The 23,979-nt window shown below is 32.3% G+C and overlaps 2 protein-coding genes across 35 annotated transcripts; both read right to left on the reverse strand.

Annotated features, from left to right (window-relative positions):
• Positions 1-10,187: 10,187 nt before the first annotated feature.
• LOC146934657 (fe(2+) transport protein 1-like) lies at positions 10,188-12,491 on the reverse strand. The gene is made up of 3 exons (XM_085706613.1): positions 11,051-12,491; positions 10,784-10,933; positions 10,188-10,699 (listed from the first exon to the last, which is right to left on the reverse strand). Exons 1-3 carry the CDS (start codon positions 11,666-11,668, stop codon positions 10,394-10,396), a joined length of 1,074 nt encoding a protein of 357 aa, XP_085562739.1. The 5' UTR covers positions 11,669-12,491; the 3' UTR covers positions 10,188-10,393.
• A 1,500-nt stretch (positions 12,492-13,991) lies between these two features.
• On the reverse strand, positions 13,992-22,137 carry LOC146934658 (uncharacterized). 34 transcript variants are annotated; one of them, XM_085706612.1, is made up of 10 exons: positions 20,069-22,137; positions 19,814-19,976; positions 19,354-19,393; positions 18,803-18,969; positions 18,454-18,520; positions 18,225-18,367; positions 17,575-17,914; positions 17,149-17,223; positions 16,429-16,476; positions 13,992-14,247 (listed from the first exon to the last, which is right to left on the reverse strand). In XM_085706612.1, exons 1-2 carry the CDS (start codon positions 22,077-22,079, stop codon positions 19,942-19,944), a joined length of 2,046 nt encoding a protein of 681 aa, XP_085562738.1. In that variant the 5' UTR covers positions 22,080-22,137; the 3' UTR covers positions 13,992-14,247; positions 16,429-16,476; positions 17,149-17,223; positions 17,575-17,914; positions 18,225-18,367; positions 18,454-18,520; positions 18,803-18,969; positions 19,354-19,393; positions 19,814-19,941. The 34 variants fall into 34 exon arrangements, with proteins under 34 accessions (XP_085562738.1, XP_085562736.1, XP_085562735.1 ...); XM_085706610.1 differs by having other exon boundaries at positions 19,781-19,976; XM_085706609.1 differs by having other exon boundaries at positions 13,992-14,269; positions 18,803-19,393.
• Between the last annotated feature and the right edge of the window lie 1,842 nt (positions 22,138-23,979).

Raw genomic sequence — 23,979 nt, forward strand, 5'->3', positions numbered from 1 at the left:
GAAAAGAAAATGGAACACTTTCCAAACAATGGCAACAACTTAGGTTGAAGAGAGATGAAAATGGTAGATAATTTGTGGATATGACATACCTTTTTAGCAAGCTTTACAGATTGATTTTTAGAATATTTAAGTTCGTAGTAGTTAAGCCAATTCAGTTTTTTATTCTTCTTAGCAACTAGACGAGAGAGTTTCTTTGCATTGAAAACTAAGGAGAGCAAAAGTTTTTTGTTTTTGTAGACAATTGGACATGAAAAGGAACCAAAACGTAATGATAATGAAATTGGAAATGAAATTGGAAATTGCAAAAGTAATAAATGGGATATAATAAAGTTAAAGTTTCTACTTCCTAATTATTTTAAAAAAAGGATCAAAAACGTTTAAACTCTAAGGTATTTTTTAAAATATTTAATTAATTTAATAAATATAAAAAGTTTTGAAAACTAACGAAATAACTATTTAAGTATATGAAATCAATTATACATAATCGAGTCAACTCATGAACCAAACGAGTCGAACTATATATAACTCAAGTTCAGCTCATTTAATTAACGAACTTAATTTTCAGATCAAGTTCAGCTCATTAGGTTCATGAACCAAGCTCAACGGACTTATTACCGAGTCGAATATCGAACTACACTCGAGTTGGTTCGGTTCATTGCCAGCCCTACACTTTGGTGACATTGGGGTGTCAATGTCATCTGACATTGTCCAACCACAATGTCACAAGTGTGGAAAAGGACAAAAAATCATGACTTTCTTCTCTTTCACTTGCACACTTGTGACATTGTGGTTGGACAATGTCAGATGACATTGGCACCCCAATGTCACCAAAGTGCCACCCGCACACATGAACACCACAAGATGTAGCAGGTTATACTATCTAGCATCCTGCCATCACCCTACCTCTAAATAATCCACACCTTTTACAAAATGCACACCTTCATCAGACTCAAAAGATCACAACACCAGAACTGTATAATAAGTAACCCCTAGAAGAGATATAGATAACAAACTAGTAGCAATCATTTAGGATATATGATCCGTATTCCACTTTTTCAATGTAGTAGAATAAGCAATTAAAATGCTCCAACCTATTAGTACCAAAATAGCTCATCATGCACCACCACTTGAGCAGATTCTGCAGGCTAGTATACAATGTGTTGCAACTAACACCAGCTGCCATTTCCAATACAAATAGCCCTATCATCACTGATTCAAAAACTAGAATACTCTTCACCATCCACTCCCCTTGATTCAAATATTCAGTACATCAAATCAAAATTATGAACATCTCACACTCTCATGAAGACTCCATAAAGTGCACATATGCACTTTCTTCACGCTCTGGTTGTGGCAATACCCGAATTTTCTCATTCTCGACCATATTAATTAAAACCAAAACAACAAAGGGAGCAGCATCACAAAGATATTACCAGCACATAGCCGCATAAAGCTTGTGTAAATCACACACCAATATCTTGTAAAGAAAGCAACATTTTTGAAGAATGTATGCAGTCTAATTTAGAGCAAATTAACAACACTAGACTCCATAAAGTGCACATATGCAGTTTCTTCACGCTCTGGTTGTGGCAATACCTGAATTTTCATTCTCGACCATATTAAGCATGATCCTTTTCATTTACCACCTCTACCTGCAGAATATTAACACACAGAATCATATTAATTCAAGACCAAATACTTAGATATACCTCAACCTACACTCCCATAATTTCATCCAACACTGATGATTGGCCTATTATTGCACCGCAATCACAAATCAGTAGCATCATTTCACACAACAAAAAAATGGTAAACAAAAAAAAAAATGCGTTGAAATCGTTGTTGATTGAAGATGTGGAATATTTTGTCACACAATTGGATTTCAAACATTGGTCTCAAATATATATCAAAGGCAGATCATATGATCAAAATCAAAAGACTCGCATTTGAACTGCGTTTATTATATGTTAAAATACAATGGTAGAATGCAAGTCATCTAACTTCGATCAAATAGTATGTACTGATCTGTAAAGGCAGCAAGCAAATGCGTGAAAATTTTACAATCCACATGGTGGGCACCTTGCCAACTTCCTTTCAATTCAAAGATATGACTTTTTCTATGAGGGAATCCTAGCCAAAGTCCCTGACCTTTTGAGTTAGTACTTTTATGCTAGAAACTAAACATATAGCATTCGAAATATCTTGAAATTTTTTATATAAAAATTGACGAAATATATTTGTGACTCTATTAAGTGTTTAGGCACTTTCAAAAGTAGAAATTTAAGTGTTTAAAGCTTAATATGTAAGTTTAAAAATGTTCATTGTACAATATTATATAATGTTCACACACACAAAAAAAAATAATTCCAAGATAAAAAATACCGGTGTCATCATGTGGTTTCTTTCAGTATGGGGGCTTAACCTGACATGTAGGTACTAAATGTTAAATTTAGAAGGCTTAAATATGGTATTGGTCCCTGCAAAATAGGCCAGTTTTGGTTTTAGTCCCTGCAAATTTTTTTTATAGTTTTTAGTCCCTGCAAAAATAGGTAAGTTTTGGTTTTAGTCCCTGCAAAATTTTTTTATAGTTTTTGATCCTGCAAAAATAGGTCAGTTTTGGTTTTAGTCCCTGCAAAAATTTTTTTTATAGTTTTTGGTCCTTGCAAAAATTCTGGAAAAATGAAAAATTAATAAAAAAAATATTAAAAAATTCTGGAAAATTGAAAAATTAATAAAAAAATTTTAAAAAATTCTGGAAAAATGAAAAATTAATAAAAAAATTGAAAAAAATATTAAAAAATTCTGGAGAATTGAAAATTTTATAAAAATGAAAAATATTTTTAAAAAATACGGAAAAAAATTAAAAATTCTGGAAAAATTAATAAAAATAAAAAACGATTAAAAAAATAAAATAATCTAATAAAATGAAAAATAATGCTAAATTCAGAAAAAATAAAATTTTGAAATTTTCTAAAAAAAATTAAAATTCTGGAAAAATTAAATTTTCGAAATTTTAATGAAAAATTTTAATTAAAATTTTCGAAATTATAATAAAAATTCTGGAAAAATTCTAAATAAAATTTTAATGAAAATAAAAATTCTGAAAAAATTCTGGAAAATATCTAAAAAATTTCGAAATTTTCGAAAAAAATTAAAAAGATTAATCATTTTTAAAAAAAATGAAATTTTTGAAATTTTCATTAGTATTTTTTGAAATTTTGATTAGTATATATTCAAAATTTCCCTTATTCTCGATTTATAAATACACAAAAGTTCCCGGTTTATAAATACACAAAAATTCCCGGAAAAAATACTAATGGAAATTTCGAAATTTCGAAAAATACACAAAAAACCTAAGCTCGGTTTATAAATACACATATTTTTCCCCTTATTCTCGGTTTATAAATACACAAAATTCCCGGAAATTTTTTTGGAAATAAATACACTGAAAAAACTTAAGCTCGACATATATACTAATGAAATTTTCCAGAATTTTTATTAAAATTTCGAAAATTTCATTTTTCCAGAATTTTAAATTTTTCCAGAAAATTTCGAAATTTTATTTTTTCAGAATTTTTTAATCTTTTTCATTTTATTAGATTATTTTATTTTTTTAATCATTTTTTATTTTTATTAATTTTTCCAGAATTTTTAAAATTTTTCCTTACTTTTTTAAATTTTTTTCATTTTTATTAATTTTTCAATTTTCCAGAATTTTTTAATATTTTTTTTCATTTTTTTTATTAATTTTTCATTTTTCCAGAATTTTTTAATATTTTTTAAATTTTTTTATTAATTTTTCAATTTTCCAGAATTTTTTAATATTTTTTTCAACTTTTTTATTAATTTTTCATTTTCAAGAATTTTTTAATATATTTTTTAAATTTTTTTATTATATAATTGGGGTCAGGGACTATTTCCAAAAACAAAAATTTTGCAGGGACTAAAACCAAAACTGACCTATTTTTGCAGGGACCAAAAACTATAAAAAAAATTTGCAGGGACTAAAACCAAAACTGACCTATTTTACAGGGACCAATACCATATTTAAGCCAATTTAGAATGACATAGATATTCTTGACAACAAAGATAAAATCAATTTTTAAGTGTAGAACACAATAAAAAGTTAGTAACTAACGAGTGATCCATAATTAAGCAACAAATTCCACATAAAAATTAAGTTATATACCAATTCCTATAAAAATTAAGTTATATACCAATTCCAACGATGTGTAGTGCATCAAGTAACAAACCAAACCAACTGGGAAAGTAGGACCATTTCTCTTGAATCCATTCACAGCGTTTGAAAATTGCTCATTAGAATCTTGATGCCGAATAAACATAAACATTGACAGACTCATCAATAAAAGTATCTCCATCATTTTAGAAGAGTTTACTATAAAAAATATTATTAATTACTATTTTTTATTGCGCTAACGTTTGAATTAACGATTTTTTTTAATGAAATTTTGATTTGGATTAAAACTAAAAATATTTATGTTTGTTACTTTCAAGTTATAACAAACCAAACTAATCAAGATTATTTATTTCAATATAACAAAAAAAATATAATCTATTTTTTTCTTAATGACACCAATAACGATCTTTATTATAGAAAAAGTTGTTTAAAGGTATAATTGGGATAATGAAAAAGTAAGTATAAATATATTCATCTAGTTTGTTACACTTTTTATATGATAAAGGAAAAAAACAGACATATATATATATATATGTTTATTCATATTGTGTTTGTTACCTTTTTTTAATATTTAAATTTATTCTTATCTATTTGCTATATGTGTTATTTGTATTCAAAATTGAGGGCATTTTTTGAAAGAGAAAAAGCCAGCCCAAAAGAGGTTGTTTTCTTTATTATATAGTATAAATTAAATTATTGTTGCGTTGAAAAAGATAAACACGGATTGTTTGGTTTGTTACAAACCGAATGCCACAAATATTTGTACTTATAATTTTAATCAAAAGAGCAATAAAAAGAGCGGAACAACGTGCACGTTTCCGCTAGTACTGTATATAAACAAAATAGGATATTTTGGACCAACTTTTTTATTATCCAAATTATACGCTTAAACAAGTTTTCCTATAATAATTCTCTCAACAAAAAAAAAATTCCTATAATAATGATTGTTGCAGGTGTTATTTAAAAGATAATAATTTATATTATATATTTTTGTCATATTGTTGGTTGAAATAGATAAACATAGTTAGTTTGATTTGTTTTTTTTTTTTTTAGGGAAATAGTTAGTTTGGTTTGTTATAATTTGAAAATAACAAACATTTATATTTATGCTTTTAATTAAAATTAAAATTTAATAAAAAATACCTTTCAAATTTTCTAACGTTAGCGTAATGCAAAGAGCGAAAAGACAGACACGTGATTACCTGTCTTTTCTTACTAGTTAATATAATTTTATTATTTAAGTTTGTTTGTTTTTTCCTTTCGAACAGTATTATTAGTTTTTCTCATTGTTTGTTTTTTCCTTTCGAAAATTTTTACTAGTTTTTCTCTAAAGTCAAATGTTAACATAAAATATTACCAAATTCATAGATACTTAAAAAAAAAGATTTTGTCAAAAAATAAAAGATATACTTCAAAAATATAACGATGCACAAGCTTATTAAACAATATTTCCTCTAAAAAAAGATTACCATCCAATTTAATTTGAGTCAATCTTAAATCGCAAGTATAAACTCAACACTATAAATACTTGTGATACACATGCTATAACATCAAAACACCAACTCTAATGTTGGTTCAATCCTTCTTAGTTCAATAAATTTGCACAACCTAGAGAAATAATATGAAGAAATTTGTGCAACCTAGAGAAATAATGAAGACTCGAGAGAAGGGTGATAGGGTGAATCCTATAACTAATGAAGTTATCAATTACAAGGAATTTGCTAAGTCTAGGCAAAAGTATGTGTATATGCAATATCCCTTGACAAACTTCGGAAAAAAGGAAGAGAAAGAGAAAGAGAAAGAAAGTGTGAAGCAAAAAATTAGAAAGTGGTACAACAATGTGAAGAAGCCAAATAAAAAGCAAGTCAACGATAACAAATTGCTTAATGGATCGAAAAACAAGTTATTTGATTCTTGGAAAATTTAGCAGGAGTTTTCTGATACTCATCATTATCAACTGGGCAAAGGTTAATTTCATGATGATTTGAGTTCTCACGATTCAATTTCTAAAATTCTTAGTTTTATCTTTTTTGTTATTTTCCATTAGATTTTTTTTGGTTACATATTTTTCCATTAGATTCTTTGTTCTGTTACTCGACAAGTTATTATCAAAAATAGAAATTTTTCTGTTTAAATATTTCCTATGAAAATAATAATCTTGTATTTATTATTTCCTATCTCAAAAGAAAGAGAGAGAAAATTGTGCCTATCCCAAAAGAAAAAGAGAGAAAATTGTGTTTGGCCGTTTCAGAGTATGAGAAATTAGCAGTTGCCTTGTAACATTGGTTAAAGAATACGTTGTATGGAATCAAACAATTGTAGTGATTAATGACCTCGATTAAAAGATGACATATTTAGAAGAATCGAAGTTTGATTTTTGAGTTTTGTCAAAAAAAAAAGTTTGGATACTTGGGTTAAACAATTTTTTTGTTATGTTTTAAGGTCCGTTTGTTACGATTAAAATAAAAGTGATTTTTCTATAAAATAATTTAGATATTATTATACAGAGATTTTATGAAAAATCAGAATCTATTTTGAGTTTATTTAACGTAATAATAATCACTTTTTTAAAAAGAAATAATTTACTTTGTTTGTAGGGTTAAGTATGTGATTCATCCTTGCAAATAGGGGTCGCTTAAAATTTCGTCCCTGAAATCGTTAATCCTTTTTTTTTGCCATTGCAAAGTTTAATCAGTTAAAATTTCGTCCTTTGACCCAGTTAATGACTGTCACGTCATTAATTTGATGACGTGGCTCTGTTAATTGGCTAATCCACACATGAAATGACAGTTTTACCCCTATCTTCATTTCTTCTCATTCCCGCTTCTTCTTACTGGATCTGCAAACAACATTCACCACAACCCAACAATGCTTCACTCATTGAAGATCTAAAAAGATTATGCTTTCCAATTCAAAGCAACAACAACAACGATTTCGTTCAGCAGCAACAACAACATGAATTGAAGTTAACAAAAATACTATTTTCTTCCTCCTTCTTCCTCCCTCTCCAAAAACCAATTCACCCTCTTCCTCCCACTCCAACAACAATATCAATCGTGGATCTACTGCAGAACATTAACATGCCTTAAAGATTAACATGCTTCAGATCTGTGTTGGAAGGACGAAGACGGAGATGACGGTACCGGCATATGAGATCCTCCAAATTGTAGTCATACGACCAACCAAGCTCTGCAATCTCAGCTGCTCGATCAGTCCATATCTTCAACATTTCACCGTCCGACACCTAGCAGATCTTAAACTTCAGTGAAACTTCATATATGCAAAGATGGTAGGTAAATTGTTTATGAAAAAAAGGATAGGAGTGGAACTGAATCTGTGGTTGACAGTGGTGGAGGAGGAGAAGGAGTGTTTCCAGAATTGAGTTTTGTTGTTGTTGTTGAACTGAATTTTTATGTACGAATGTGATGATTTGTGTTTGTTGTTGTTGTTAGGGTTTGGATTGAGAATGAAATTTAATTCGAATTTGTGTTACCACCAAATAGGATTTTCATCAAGCCTCAAAATCCTAAACTTTCGAATGTGTAGATCAGTTTCTGATGCATCTATTATTTTTTTGGGTTGTTCTTTTGGGTTGTGATTTTGGGTGTTGTTGATGATGAACAACGTGCCTTTCCTTCATTTCCTTTTTTTTTTATTTTTTTTTCGATTGAGTGATGTTGATCAATGTTGATGATGATGAAAATGGTTCGACAATTGGTTTTATGTTGCTGGAATTTTTGTTGTTGCTGGAATTAGTTATATGTTGTGGAATTGGTTTTATGTTGCTGGAATTTAAAGATTATGTTGAATTTGCTATGAAAATGTTTCTGAAAAATTGAAGAAGATGAACAGTACAACATATGCATTGTTCAAAGGAAGAAGGGTGATGAGGGTATTTTTGTCCTTTCCCAGGCTATTTTGCTAATTTGATGACGTGGCAGTCATTAATTGGGTCAAAGGACGAAATTTTAACTGATTAAACTTTGCAATGGCAAAAAAAAAGGATTAACGATTTCAGGGACGAAATTTTAAGCGACCCCTATTTGCAAGGATGAATCACATATTTAACCCTTGTTTGTATACAACTATATAAAAGCAATTTTTTGTTACAAAATTAGTTCAACCTTTTAATCCATATTTTATCTCTCCTCTAAAAAAATCTTTTTTTAAGCTACTATTAACAACTTTTCATTTGAAGTTGTTTTTAGATTTAGATTTTTTTAAAAAATATGTAACAAAAGGATACAATACTCTTAAAAATCCAGTTGAGTCTTAGAAAAATTTGGAGTGTAAAATTTCTCAAAAAGATTTTTAATCCATATTTTATCTCTCCTCTAAAAAAATCTTTTTTTAAGCTACTATTAACAACTTTTCATTTGAAGTTGTTTTTAGATTCAGATTTTTTAAAAAAATATGTAACAAAAGGATACAATACTCTTAAAAATCCAGTTGAGTCTTAGAAAAATTTGGAGTGTAAAATTTCTCAAAAAGATTAGTAATGTTAAATGACTTGAATGTATCATTGATATTTAATGTTCCACATAATGCTCACTAAATATACTACTATTCAATTCATGTGTTTGGTTTCGGTTTGCAACATACAAAATCATGTTTGCACGTTTCTCGATGCTTTTTTGTCGTGTTTTCCAGAAGCTTTAAATACTAGCTCCTACACTAACATGGTTTTTTGCCATGACTTCCACCAAACTTCATTTTGCAAACACAATAATAAACGGGCAAATGATATATAATATTCCCTCCGTCCCTATATGTAACCATCATTTCCCTCTAATAAAAGGGTGTTTACATATAGGGACGGAGGAAGTATCTCATAGCATTAAATAAATCTATATGATAATGATGTCCAACTGTCACATAATTCTTTTGTCAAGAGACCAAATTAAATCATATAAAGAAGTACTTATATCAAAATTGGATGGCAAGGTTATTATAAAAAGATATGACTTTTTCTATAAGGGAATCCTAGCCGAATTCCCTGACCTTTTGAGTTAGTACTTTTGTCCTAGAAAAACATATAGAATTCGAAATATTGTGAGATTTTTTTTATATAAAAATTGACGAAGTATATTAGTGATTCTATTAAGTGTTTAAGCATTTTTAGAAGTAGAAATTTAAGTGTTTAAAGCTTAATATGTAAGTTAAAAAATGTTCATTATACAATTATATCATATAATGTTCACGCACTAAAAAAAATGTTCACACACAAAAATATCAAGATAAAAAATTATAGACTTAATTACACTTTTGGTCATCGCATTTTGATCACCTCACGAAAATGGTCCTACCTCCTATTTTCAACTCCAGAAATGTAGAGAAATGACAGGTTTAGACCTACCCTCTATGCTCAATCATGAAATAAACAAGGAATAAAGCATGTGGGTACAAAAAATCCACTTTATTCAACACACTAACCAAAAAACCCTAATTTCTAAGATATGTTTCAAATTAGGGTTTTTATTGGTTAGTGTGCTGAATAGAGTAGATTCCTTGTACCCACATGCTTTATTCCTTGTTTATTTCATGGTTGAACATAGGGGTAGGTCTAAAACTGCCTAAAATTGTCATTTCTTTGCGTTTCTGGAGTTGAAAATAGAAGGTAGGACTAAAACTGCAAAAACATGATAGTTTAGGGATGATTTTGTTCGATTAAAAGTGGCATGACCTTTTTCGTGAGCTGATCAAAATGCGAGGACCAAAAGTGTAATTAAGCCAAAATTATAATAACATACTACCATAAATAAATAAATAAATAAATTTTAAGTTTAGAGGCCGTGGCTTCTATTGGTCTTCCTTCTAACTCCATTCCCGATTATTATATGGTTTAAGGTGTAAGCCGTTCATGGTAAGTATAGCGTCACTTTTTTCATGAATGTGGCCATGTCGATTTTGGTAATGTTTTGTATTTAAACTATACTAATTTTGTATTTAAAATAAGAATACTACATGATCCAAAATGAAACAAAATTAATAATCGGAAAACTACGCACACTAATGACATTTCATCAAATAATGAACTATTAACACGGTAACCATATTTCATCAAATAATGCAGTCACAAAAGTGTGATGCCAATGCTAAACTAGATTAATACGAAACCTTACACAAAAATTCGTTGCAACTAACTAACTAACTAAGAACAAAACGTTTAAAAATGAAATGACATTAACGTTAATTTTACGCCCAAAGTGCCATCACCGACATGCCTCCTGCACCTAGCAAAACAGCCATGTAAGACCATATTTGAAGCTTCATTCTACTTTGTAACTTTGCACCCATAAAGTCATTAGCCAATAAATCAACAAGTGCCATATAATTTAAAAGCCCTGCAGATATAGCATTTAGAACCCCTTCTACAATGAGTGCAGTTGGACTAGTGTTACTATACACTTTTGATAAACCAATCCCTAATGCTATTCCAAAAGGCGTCGTCGCTGAAAAGAAGAATATCATCGTCCATTTCATCTTCGTTCCATAATCAGCCTGTCACATAAATACACCACATTAATGGAATAATTTGATCATATTGTAAATTCTTTAATGAAATTAAATGGAATAATTCATTACCTGAAGTATGCAACCACCCAAACCCATTCCTTCAAAGAGTTGATGGAAGCAAAGTGCAGCAATGAGAGGCCTTATGGTGCAATGGTTCTCTGAAGCACCCAATGACAAACCAATCACTACAGAGTGCACCACAATTCCTAACTCCAAAACCTGAATCCAATTCCACACAACTTACATTAATATAACAACATCATCATCTTATTAACAATGATAAAATTTATCAAAAATAAACAATAATAAAATCATTAAAAAAGTATATCGATTAACCTGAGCCACAACACGGTAACGCATCAATTGTTCAGCATTCACATTCTTGTCATGTCCATTTGCAACCACAAGACCATGACCATGACCATGACCAAATTGTTCCGATTCCTTTGTCTCAGAACCAGCTTCTAAATTACTAGAAGAAGACGCAGAAAGTTTCTTCTTAAAGAAACTTATAGAAAAGGAATCAACCATGAGAGTAAAAACAGCAGACACCATAGCAATAAAAGTGGTGAATGGAAATTTTTTCCAAGGCCGTTCAGGCAAACAAGGAGAATTTAGATCCTGAAATGAATCTGGCATCACGTGCATGTAACCGGTAGCGAGTATAACACCGGAGGCGAAAGCCTTAACGATCACGAATAAATCTCCGTCAGGTTTTAACGCCGGGATCGAAGTTGTGAAAATTGGAAGACAAATTCCAATCATGCTCGTCACTAATATGGAAAATATTGCAATTAATTTTAGCTTTAGTGCTTCATTTTTGTTGTGACATACACCTTCATATTTGGACGAGCATTCTGATTCACATGAGGCAAATGGTAATGTTACTAATAGAAACAAAATGATTGTAACTAAAATGTTAGGGTTGTTTAATCTTGCCATATTGTTATGCATGGAAGAAACAACGTAACTAAAGTGGGTTGTGAGAGAGAGACTATGATGATGTGAGTGAGTAAAAAGGTTGTTACGATACGAGGTTTTATAGATGGCAATATGTTAATGTTTTGAATTGAAATTGGACGAAATTACTTTGTTGCACTTCAAGGAGATGGTGAATGTGTTGTGTGTGTGGGTATTTTTATTGATGATTAGGGGTAGTCTTGGAAGAATGTAGGGAGTGAGGTTGCTTGTGTTGGGCGTGTGGTAAATGTGGTGTCCCACTGAATTTGACTGCTCTTGATCCATAGAGGCACAAGTGTGGCACATGCTTTGACTTCTTCTTTATTTATAGGGAGTGGCACAAGTGTGCTACAGGTGAAAACAAATGATTATGTGGGAGAGTAACTAATTAACGGGAGAATACTTGTATTATATTAGGGTGGTAAATAAATAAATAAAGGTTTAAATATGCAAAACGTCTCTGTAATTTTGCGTGTTTTTGCAAATCGTTCCTGTATCTTTTTTTGTTTCAAAAACATCCTTGTAAGTTGTTAACCATTTGCAATTCGTCCCTCCCGTTACAAAAACGTTGTGGTGGCAGACGGAGACACACGTGGCGAAGGATGAGTTGACAAAAGCAAGCTTATGTGTCAAGAGAGATGATGGGTGGCTATAAAGGAGGGACTAAAACCAAAAACGCAAAATTGCAAGAAGGATGAAATTAAATAAAACGTAAATTTTCTTCAACAAATCCCATTCCAATTCCAATGTTCAAACCATTTTTCTTCTGCAATGCTTTTGGCCTATCAACAACACCACTCTACCAATTTTCTATCAGATTCTTCAACACCGCCCCTTCACAATCATTCGTTGTTTCCTACCTCTTCCACAAATTCGGATTCTCACATGAATCTGCACTCAAAGCTTCCAAACAACTTTATTTCAAAACCTCACAAAAACCAGATTCAGTTCTCAACATCTTCAAAATTAACCGTTTCAATGACTCATACATACACCACATCATCAACAGAGAGCTATGGCTTCTTTCCTGCGATACCCACAAAAGAATTCTACCAAAGTTTCAATTTTTACTCTCCGAAGGTGCTCCTACCTCTGACATTGTTCGTATGGTTGTAGGTAACCCTAAATTCGTGACATCAAGCTTGAAGAGTCATGAAATTATGTTTCATTTTTTTTTTCTATACAAGGGTGCTTCTTCCTCTGATAATGTTTCATTGTTAATTGCAAACCCTGCAATTTTACATATTAGTTTGGAGAAATGAATAATCCCACTTTGTTCAACAACTTCTTTTGGGGTTGCTTTGGCAGCCAAGAAAGGTTTGAGTAAAAAAAATTGGGATGAGAAAGTTGATGCCTTTAAGAAATGAGGTTGGTCTGATGAAGCTGTTATTCATGCATTTCGGTTGCAACCTAATTTAATGTTGGTTTCAATTGATAAGATTGATTTGTTGATGAGATTTTGGGTCAATCAATTGGGTTGGAATTCCTTGACACTAAGGTGAAGAAATTAGGCTAATGCTTAAAATGGTAGAGTTTTAATTGGGGTTGAAGATGAAGAAATTAGGGTTGGAGATGAAGAAGAAATTAAAACAGAGGGAGTGGAATGAACAAAATTTAAGTTTTTTTTTTTTTTTTTAATTTCATACATGTGTACTTTTGTGTTTTTGTTTTTGGTCCCTGCTTCTAGACACTCATCATCTCTCTTGACGCATAAGCAAGATTTTGCCAACTCACACTTCGTCACGTGTGTCTCCGTCTACAACCACAACGTTTTGGTAACTGGAGTTAACGGGAGGGAAAAATTGCAAACGGTTATAAACTTACAAGGATGTTTTTGAAACAAAAACAGATAAAATCACTACAAGAAAAACTGCATTTTGCGACTTTTAAAAATGCTGATTGCGACTGTTAGAAGGGTCGCAAATGTACATTTGCAACTGTTCCCCAACAGTCACAGATGTTGGGGTCGCAACTGTCTTTTGCGAGACCCTTCGTGGAACAGTCGCACCAACAGTCGCAAAAGGTGCTGTGACAGTTGCTAACAGTCGCAAATGAAGAGTTTTCAAAAGATTTGAAGGGGCTTGCGACCCTTCACCAACAGTCGCAAATGTTAAGTTTTTTTTTTTAAAAAAAAGGGCTTGCGACCCTTCACCAACAGTCGCAAATGTTAAGTTTTTTTTAAAAAAAAGGGGCTTGCGACCCTTCACCAACAATCGCAAATGTTAAGTTTTTTTAAAATAAAATAAAATTGAATGGGGCAGTTTTTGTTGCCAATTTAAATAAATATATTATTAAATACTTAAAATACAGAAATATATAACTAAAAATATCAAAATCTCATTCATATAATTCTTTCAAGAGTAACAATCAAAACAATATATAAAGTACATAGTTTAAACATTGAAAAACCAATACACTAGCGGGTAATCATTCAAAACAATATTCCCAAAAATTAGATTAAGTAATATTCCTAAATATTGTTGGCCGGAAAAGTTGAAGAGCCTCATTACAATAAATATATCTGACTGCACAAACAGGATCCATGCACTTCTATCGGTCCAATAACCAAGCTTCTATGAACCAAGTACACAAGAACTGTCAAGAACATAATTTGAAAAACAATACGGCCTATAATCAGCTCATTACCCAATCAGAACAATTTACAAAACAAACAAACACACAATGAAACTTTAACAGCACATTATATATAAAGGCACAAAACACAAATTTAAAACTTTTCCATTATCCTCATTTACTTTCTTGTAAAATCAATGACATTACTATATTTTAATCATGACCTTTCTTGTTAAAGAAGGAGAAGACAATTGTTAGGACTTAGGATGAGAAAGTGTATCAGCCCCCATATGGTCTACAGCGGTTCAATTCTTGAACATTCTTTTATCACAAGAATTCTATCTACATATACAAGGTTCTTAATACTAAAAGATAGGACACATAAAAAACAAGAAGTGATACGTATCACACTAACAATAATAAAAATTAGGCTTAATAGGTCATTTGGTCCCCTAATTAATTTTCAGTTTTCATTTTGGTCCCATAACTAATAAAACTCATGTTTTGGTCCCTCAAATTCATCTCCGTCGGTCAAATAAATCCCTGACCGTTAATTTTAACTCCAAATGTGTAAGGTGGACCAACTTTAAGAGTGGTCCACCATAGATCCTATTAATTTTTTTGATTTAAACCGTTTGATTTTTTTATTAAAAGAGGGTCGTTAAATCATGCATGTCTACTATATCTTACGGTGAACCAACAACAATTAATATTTTTCTCATTTCTTCTTCTTCTTCCCCCAACTTCTTCACCATCTTCATATCACTTCCAGAAAGAAGAAAAAAACAGAATCAATTAAAATCACAAAAAACCCAGAAACCTATCAATCTACATCTTTAACCTCAGATTTCTCCTCCTTCATCCGAAAAAATTCAATCATACCCATCAAGATGTAGCAATGTTAACACTTCACTCTATGGCACCTAACACTTCCCTCAATCATAACTCAGAAGCATCAACAAATCCAGCAATTCAACTAAGCCAGAGCTTAAATAATCTTCTTCACTAACTTCAAATAACCCAGAAATTCATCAATCTCACCAACAATTTCAACGTTCCCGCAAACATCAACAAATCCAGACAAGAGACACAATATCAAGACAAAACTCAAGAACAAAGACCAAAATCCAAAAAATTAGGAACACGGGGCAACAACAACAAAGGAAGCTAGTTCCGGATTGAATCGAAACATGGTTATCAAGGCTGTGCGGTCTCAATCCCTTCGTTAGATTCGGTCTTGCAGTCGAACAAGGCTGTGCGAAAGGTTTTAGTTGAAGATGAAGGGTTCTGAAATTGAATCTGGTTCGGCTAGTTCCAGATTTTTGGGTAAGAAACACACACCCAGAAAAATGGGTTTCTCCTTTTCATAGCTGCCATCAACAACAACAAACACACGCCCAGAAAATGGGTTTTTTTCTTTCAAAAAAGGTTTTTTTTTCCATATTCATATCTTCATACAAGCATGGTAGCAGAGACACACATGATTTCAATCTCTTGAAGCACATAGCAGAGACACACATGTGAGAGAGGTTCTTTGTTGCTTGATTCAAAAAGCTTCCACATCTTTTGTGGATCTAATAATTAAGCTAGCTTCTTTGCATCTGAGTCTGTTACATACAAGCATGTGTGGTGAAATCAATATAGCAAAGCTTTGAAGATTAGCAAATTCGTGAGTGGGTAGATGAAATCAATAGCATTATGCGCAAAATCAACATCCTTGATACTACTTTTTTGATGGATTTTTGTTATTGTTGTTGGGATTTGAGAGAGAAGAGGAAGAGAGGTACTCTTTATAATGCTGTTGTTATTGTTACAGTTTTGAATAGAAAGAGAAAACAATTTTTTGGGTTTTAATTTATTTTTCCTGGGTTTTTTTTCTGGGTAAGTTTCAAGATTTGTATGAAGATATCAATATGATTGATGAAGATGAAGAAGATGAAGATGAAGAAAAGGAAAAAAGTTAGGTGTTGGTGGTACATGTAAGATAAAATAGACATGCGAATCCAATGGTCCTCTTTTAAAAAAAAGATCAAACAATTTAACTTAACAGAGGTGGATTTATTTGACCGACGGAGATGAATTTGAGGGACCAAAACATGAGTTTTATTAGTTATGGGACCAAAATGAAAACTGGAAATTAATTAGGGGACCAAATGACCTATTAAGCCTAAAAATTATACCTGAAAAGCTGAAGTGTGAATATAAGGGCAGTAGTAGCTTCTTCAGTGCTGGGATGACCATAGAAGAGCATGTAGGTCAGTGTACATATTCCACAAACATGTTGATATGGAAAATATTAGAGTTAGCCATGTAATTACTATTCCTATCATGCTGATAAGTGATAACTTTATACATGGCCAAAAAACTATTCTACAGTTTTATCGTTGTTGAGATCCTCTTATTCAATACACATTATTTCACGCTTCAGATGTTCGGCCCTGAACATGTTGGCCATACACATTATTTCAACATTGTTGCTACATATTGACTAGATATGCGACCTAAGTTGTGTTTATAAGGATTGGGCAGTTCTCCTCACCTGAAAAGTCGGTTTTTGTGGGGTTGAGTCATGTTAACAAAAGGGAAACATAAAAGTTCCGACTTTCATACAGAATGCGAGACTGCCAATCCTAAGTCATAACAGCCCTAGAATATGTTAGACCAGCAAACCTGGTTCTAAAGTAAACATATAAATAAACGCACAAAAACACAACAGTTGATCATAGAGTTTGGCCAATTGTTCCTAACTTAATGACCAATCGCACGAAAAAAATAATATATTTCTCCTAGATATGATCAATATATGATCAAATTCACATATAGAATGAGGTCATCACAACGGTTCATAACTTAATGACACACTAAAAATAAAAGCAAGTATCTAAGATTAAGACACATACCATCTGGATGATAAAATTTCACCAAACGTCTATAAGCAATCTTTATCTGCTCATCATTAGCATCTCCTTCCAGTTCTGTTGTTTCACCATACACAATTGAAGAACAAACATTCAAAACAAAACAATTATCCACATAATTTCCATTTCTATTGTCTTCCTACAAAAAACACCAACATCACACAACCATACTTGAACAAACCCAAACACATTAACTTCTTCTTTTTTTTACCATTACTCATCATCTAAATACTTTTAGCAACAATGGGTTCAAACTTCAAACCCAAACCTTTTACCTTTTTGTATATGTATGTTGCAATGCTTCAATGCTTGTTTCAAGCATAAGATTAAGAACCAAACTCAAAACACAAGGTTTCAAAAAAACATAAATTAAAGAGAACCAAATACACAAATGGTAAGAAAATTTACCAGGGTCTCAATTCTGTCCTTTTCGTCTTCCCTTGAAGGTCGGTGATCAGATGTTAGTGCCTCAGCAACACCTCCTCTACTAATAACAGCACGGCAATCACCAGCGTTAAGACACAACTAAGTTACCATTCCTAATGAATGTTGTTACACAGCAAGAACCACCATGCAGATCTTTTTTCATGAACTCAGAATCAGTATTGAGGTAACCGCGCTTCACTGCCTCCTCAACATCATCTTCATCACTCATGATCACCTCGTCCAAGATGTTCTTTTCTAGGTTATTTGCCGCAAATTCAGCGGCTTTTGCACCTCCATGGCCATCAAATACGCCAAAAAAAGCCTGCAATTATCACAAAATAAACCTGTACAAGTTAGATTTTACACAACATAACACTCAGTTTCAAGCGTTAACATACACTGGTACATCCCTTGGCTGGTACATGATATATATATATATATATATATATATATATATATATATATATATATATATATATATATACGTAGACTACTTTAACAACTTATCTTGTAGCATTGTTTTCAATGCATTCATTACTCTGCTCTTTTTATTTTTTTCCTAAGTTTAAACCTTGATGAGCTGCATAGGAAAGAAGGAACAAGAAAGAAGTAAGCTAAATAAGGGAACTTACAACTTTTTCCTTTGCCGTTTCATTGACAAATGACCTGTTGGAGCTTTTATGAGAAACTGCATACATATCACCCTCATTTTCTACAAGCAAGAATTGAGTGAACCACACCAACTCATCCTTTGTCCTTGCAATCGACTTAGTTCCTAGTGTATGATGGACTGTTAGTTTTTGCCGAGTTCTTGCATTTTTTTTTCATTCTCCTATAGGTAATCATCAAACAAGGGGGTACCTCCATTTCTGCATCGTCTTTCAATAACTTTTTGGCAACCTCACGTTGGAAAGAGATTCAACCTTTACTAAAGTAGAAGTGAAAATAATGTCACTAGTTAAACAAACACAGGTAAAAACTATTTTCAATTCTATTTCTAGTAAAACTAGGAACATTTGTGAAGGAAATTGGCCTATCAGAGACAACAAGAAGCTGTCAATACTAAAATTGTAGAATAGTCACAAATGAAAGCGTATAAAATAAAACTCCTCGAATGAAAACCATATGCCAACCAGAATAAGAAAATTACAGTTATACTTTACGCCAACAAGAATAAGAAAATTACAATTATACTTTAATAAATACTCACGACAAAGCTGTCCAGTTCTCTTGCTGCTGCAGTCTAGACCAGAGGATCTTATTTACAGCACTCGGTATGATCCATGCCAATGCTACACAAGCACCAAATAAATGGAACTGCAGATCAGTCACGGTAGACACAACAACGCCAATAGATACCAGTATCAATGCTAACACCTGTATAGTTTCAAATTGTATCGTAAGCAGTTAAATCTTAAATGAAATATGCAAAAATAAATAAATTAAAACCACGAGTCAATTTGGAGGTCCTCTGCCCCTGTTATTAATAAAATAAACACATCGCACAAGTTTCTAGAGGAAAACAAGGAGAAAGTTTGTTTCAGAATATTGAATACACTCCATTTGAAACCAGAGTATAGGTGGACTAAACCAAACCAAAGCTAATCCAGGTTGCTGCTAGAGGTTTATAAAACAACGTTATTCAAACTAATAACTAATTAATCATAAAAACTATAACTGTGGTCTGACAGCCTGGACACATAATGTTGTCACTTGTCACATTTGAAATCACTTCAAATCTACCACATTTAGTAATCTTACCACAATGATTTTCCTCAAACATCCTTAAATGCATTGCACTCTGTTAAAAAAAAAAAATTGAGAGGTGCACTCGGTTAAACTTAAAACAAACATTAATATTACAGAATATTTTGTGCATTTGACAAAACAAAAATATATAGTAAAATAAAACGAATCTTGTCCAGAATTATGTTTACTTTTTATCGAATGTAACAGTTTACTAACTATTTGTTGTGTCTAAATCTTTAAGAACACAGCAAAATAGACAACCTTCCCAAGAGTGCCCCGTGAAACAAAACTGGTGCAACAGCTTTCAAACAATACCCCAAGCATGTGTAAAAACACTACATCAATCATTTTTTCTTAATATCTACTCAACTCAATTAATTTTGCATCAAGATTCTAACTTCCTATCAAAATAATGCCCTAATATTAAGATACATTTCACCTAGCTGCTGGTATGCCACATCAAAAGCTATACCGTCCATTTCATTTATCTGCGTTATTGCCACTTCCCTATCCATGGGCTCCATTTCCTCTAGCTGCTCTCTTGCCATTTTGCAATCCATATCCATCAAGCGAAGATGGTGGATCAACTTGTGATATTCATCAAGATTGGTGTGGGAGACACCAAAATCCTTCATCTGAGTCAATAACTCGAGAGCACCATCAAATTTCTCTAGCTCGCAATATCCAACAATGAGTGTATGGTACAGCAAAGTAATGATTAACTTACAATCCTGCTTTTTGGCTTCTTCCAAGATCTTCCTGATATGTAGCATGCCTTTTGAATGTGTCAAACCAAACATAAGAGGATTACAAATGTAAAAACCCATACTTTCCAATAGCATCACCATCTCCAAAACCTGTCCGACTTCCCCAGCTTTAACATAGGCAGTAATAATTATACTGATATCGTATATTGAAGGATGTATACTGTCTGCAATCATTTTAAGGATCAACTGCTTGGCTGTTTCGAAATCTTGAAACCCACACAAGGCACCGAAAACATGTGTAAAGAGCATGAGTTTAAACAATTTTTCCCGGTCGTCCACTTCCTCAGGGATATCATTCAACATCTTGAAAGCCAAATGTACAGTTTCTTTTTTTAAACATAGCATTTTGATCATATTAAGTGGTAGCAACATTCTTAACTTCAGCGGCCAGTTTGGGTTTGTTTTGCGTCTCTCAATTGCAGCCAGAAAGAGAGCATAGGCTTCTTTAATCATATTTCTTTTAAAAAAGCAATATAACACGTCACCAAGTATCTCGCCGTCATCAGGAAGGATGGTTTCTGGATGAAGCAGCATCTTTTGACACATAGAAGCGGCTTGGTGGATCATATCAGTGGTACACTTTGTGGTCAAAAAAGCTTGCAGCGTATGGATATATGTATCTTGATTCGGCACGCATTGAAATGCCTCAAATTTATGAAAAACTTCGAGTCCGGTCTTTCCTTGGCACAACATCAATCCAAAGGAGTGTAGGAGTTGATTGAGAATCCTGGTGCTAAGAAGGTCAGTCTGATAGTGGCCAATATGTTTAAGCAATTCCCACAGAAAAAATATGTCGTTCTTCCTTAGATGAATATTATCATCAGTGGAACCACGGCATATTTCTGAAACAAGGGATTCCAGAACAGGGGTAGTGATGAGATCTTGATAAGTGTTCCTCCTCATCCAAGCCCACTTTATAAAGTGGATAAGATTATGAGGCGAAACCTTTGGGGTTTCAATTAATTTAGTTTGTGAGGAGGTTTCAATAACTTTGAGTACAAAATGGTGCAGTTGCTGACGCATAGTGTTAAAGTCCGTCAAATTAACATTTGCGCACACGCAACCATAGTAATGGGGACGAGGAATGCCACCAAGAAATGTAAGCTCAGTCTGGAAATCTTTGGGTGCGGTGAAATCGTCGTCTATGTCTTCATCAGGAGGACTAGGAGTAAGAAGAAGGTGGGTGTAGTTGTTCTGACAGATAGAAGCTGCTTCATCGTGATGAAGAGGGAGGAACAGCAGCATCTTCTGACAGATAGAAGCTGCTTGATGGATCGTATGAGTACTACAGGTCGTGGTCAAAAGAGCTTGCAGAGTAAAGTAATATGTATCGTGATTTGGCACACACTGAAAGGCCTCAAACATATGAAAAACTTCAAGTGCAGCTTTACCTTGTCGCCCCATAATTGAGAAGGATTGTATGAGTGTATTGAGAATACGGGCATTAAGAACGCCGCCGCCGGTATGGTGATGATGGCGGCCAATACGCTTAAGCAAGTCCCACAGAAAAAGTATGTCGTTCTTTCTAGGTGGTGTAGGAACAGTAGAGCATATTGATGAAACAAGGGATTCCAGAACAGGGGTAGTGATGAGGTCCTTGTTATTCTTCCAAACCAACTTTATAAAGTTGATAAGATTATGAGGTTGAACCTTTGGGGCTTCAACAAATTTAGTTTGACAAGAGGTTTCAATAACTTTAAGTGCAAAGTGTTGTTGTTGTTGATGTTGTAGAGTAGTGAATTGAATGGAATTAAGATCTGAATAAATTTGGTGGCCGCGCTCATTAGGAGCAGCGTTACTAAGAAGACTCATCACTTTCTGGAAATCATCTTCGGAATTTGAATTGCAATAAGTGGATGAAGATAATCGACCTATTCGCAAGTTAGAGAAAAAAACCTTTATTCCTGAGGATGAAGAAGAAGAAGAAGATCTAATGATGCAATTCCTGCCATGTCTTGCAAACGCCATCATAAAGTGGTTAGTGAGAGAGAATCGAATAGGGACAAGCGGCTAGGTTTTGTTTTTGTTTGATGTTTGGCTTTCACAGTTAGTACTTTAATCAGTTCGCTACGGATGTTTGAGTCACGTGTAAAATCCAACTATCTAGTAGGTGGATTTTTGTTTGGTTTTTTTTTAGATAAAAAATCTATTATATTTTTTAATTAAAAAATCATTTTGTTTTTATTTTTATAGTATTTGTTTCAGATTTTAAAAAAAATCATTTTTAGTCTCTATTCCAAGTAGTTTCTAAAATATCTATTTTTTTTTCTCACTTTATAACGGATCAAAGTTGAGGATGGCTTTATAACGGATCCATATCAAATTGCTTCTCACTTCAAAAAACACTTTCTTTCTCTCTCCTTCAAACCCACACTCCTTTGTGACACTCCTTCATATGTTTGTGATATCTATACAGTGTAATGTTCTTAATAATTGAGTTAAACTTACACGATAATCAATTTGTTTTTCAATCAATAATCAAAACAATCTAGTAGGTGTGTTTGGTAAAAGTAAACTATAAGCTAGCTCATAGCTAAAAGCTAACTTATAGCTGATAGCTGAAAGCTTATGGCTGAAAAGTTAGTTGTTTGAAATTAAAGTGTTTGGTAAAATTAGCGTTTGAAGTGACTGATAAATATAAAATGACATAAAAGTACACATATGTTTAATATGTTTTTTTAAAGACATATATTTAATAAGTTATGAATTATATTTATAAACATTTTTATCTAATATATTTATTATAACAATTTTAATTTATTTAAAAGTATTTTTTGTCTTTAAAATGATAAATGTGATATATGAATTTAATTGAGATTATATTTTAATAAATTATTGGCTTACTGCCGATAATTGTTCATGTATTTGGTCTGCCCTTGAGATAATTATATGTAACTTTAGTCTGCTTAATGTTGTTGTGTAGTGTCGTTATCTCTTGTCTTGCTGTTGCAGTTTGAAATCCTTGTTACTGAAATTCTTAATATTTAGCGATTGAGATTAATTATGCGAAAGTTTTGATTTCTCATTTAAAAATTGTGAATTGCATAAGCTTATGCTTTTAGAATTCTTTGGTATATGGTTAGTTTGCTTGACAGGCTGATGAAAATTGATGCCAATATAAAACGTGCTCTTTAATTCTTATTTTCTATTCAACTACAGAACTATCAAATATGAAGTTCATGGCAAAGGTACTGTCAAGATAATGTATCGTTTATTTTGTCCATAGTACTAGTAAAATAGTACATTGCGTGTGAAGCAACATGCCTAAGAATAAGCCAAAATAAATCATTCAATAGGAGATTTAAAAGTGGGAATATCTTTGGAGAAAAGACGGGAAATCCCCTTTAATATTATGGACAATTTTTGTAGAAAAGTTTCAACTGCAACAAGTGATGAAGTGAATAATTAGAATAATTGATGCTGAGAAAAATAAAGCAAGACAAAGAAGTAACACAAACCTACCTTCTAGAATTGGTCCTTTCCATTCCTTAATGGGAGATGTTGGAATATTCTCCAAATCATTGAATATTTGCATTGCTAATATCCTCAAACTGCAACAGCAAGACAAGAGACAACGGCACTACACACCAACATTAAGCAGACTAAAGTTACATGGTGGAGTTTAACATGGGAAAGTCTAATCTCAAGGGGAGATCAAATACATATAATTTCCTCCATTTGGTTCTTTTATCAGCCAAAACAAGTTAAAATTAAAATGATAAGGGAAATGGAAAATAATAACTTATTCACGAGATTGAAGCTGAAAAATGAATAAATTAGAAGAGTAGAGTTGCTGGTTGGTATTTACCCAGTTGGTTTGAAGTGGAAACACTTTTTCTTCATCAAAAAATTGTCTCAAATTTTATTCATA

The sequence above is a fragment of the Medicago sativa genome, chromosome 4, assembly GCF_051527215.1.
Source record: "Medicago sativa cultivar Bolivia chromosome 4, Bolivia_mono, whole genome shotgun sequence".
Lineage (NCBI taxonomy): Eukaryota > Viridiplantae > Streptophyta > Magnoliopsida > Fabales > Fabaceae > Medicago > Medicago sativa.

Excerpts from the sequence above, each read along its gene's own strand:
- LOC146934658 (XM_085706585.1), bottom strand. The coding sequence starts at position 22,079 with ATGATGGCGTTTGCAAGACATGGCAGGAATTGCATCATTAGATCTTCT. Across the intron at positions 18,970-19,780 it reads TGTGGCATACCAGCAGCTAG|GTGTTAGCATTGATACTGGT; the intron begins GTGAAATGTATC and ends GAAACTATACAG.
- LOC146934657 (XM_085706613.1), bottom strand. The coding sequence starts at position 11,668 with ATGCATAACAATATGGCAAGATTAAACAACCCTAACATTTTAGTTACA. Across the intron at positions 10,934-11,050 it reads GTTACCGTGTTGTGGCTCAG|GTTTTGGAGTTAGGAATTGT; the intron begins GTTAATCGATAT and ends AATTGGATTCAG. Across the intron at positions 10,700-10,783 it reads TGGGTGGTTGCATACTTCAG|GCTGATTATGGAACGAAGAT; the intron begins GTAATGAATTAT and ends TTTATGTGACAG.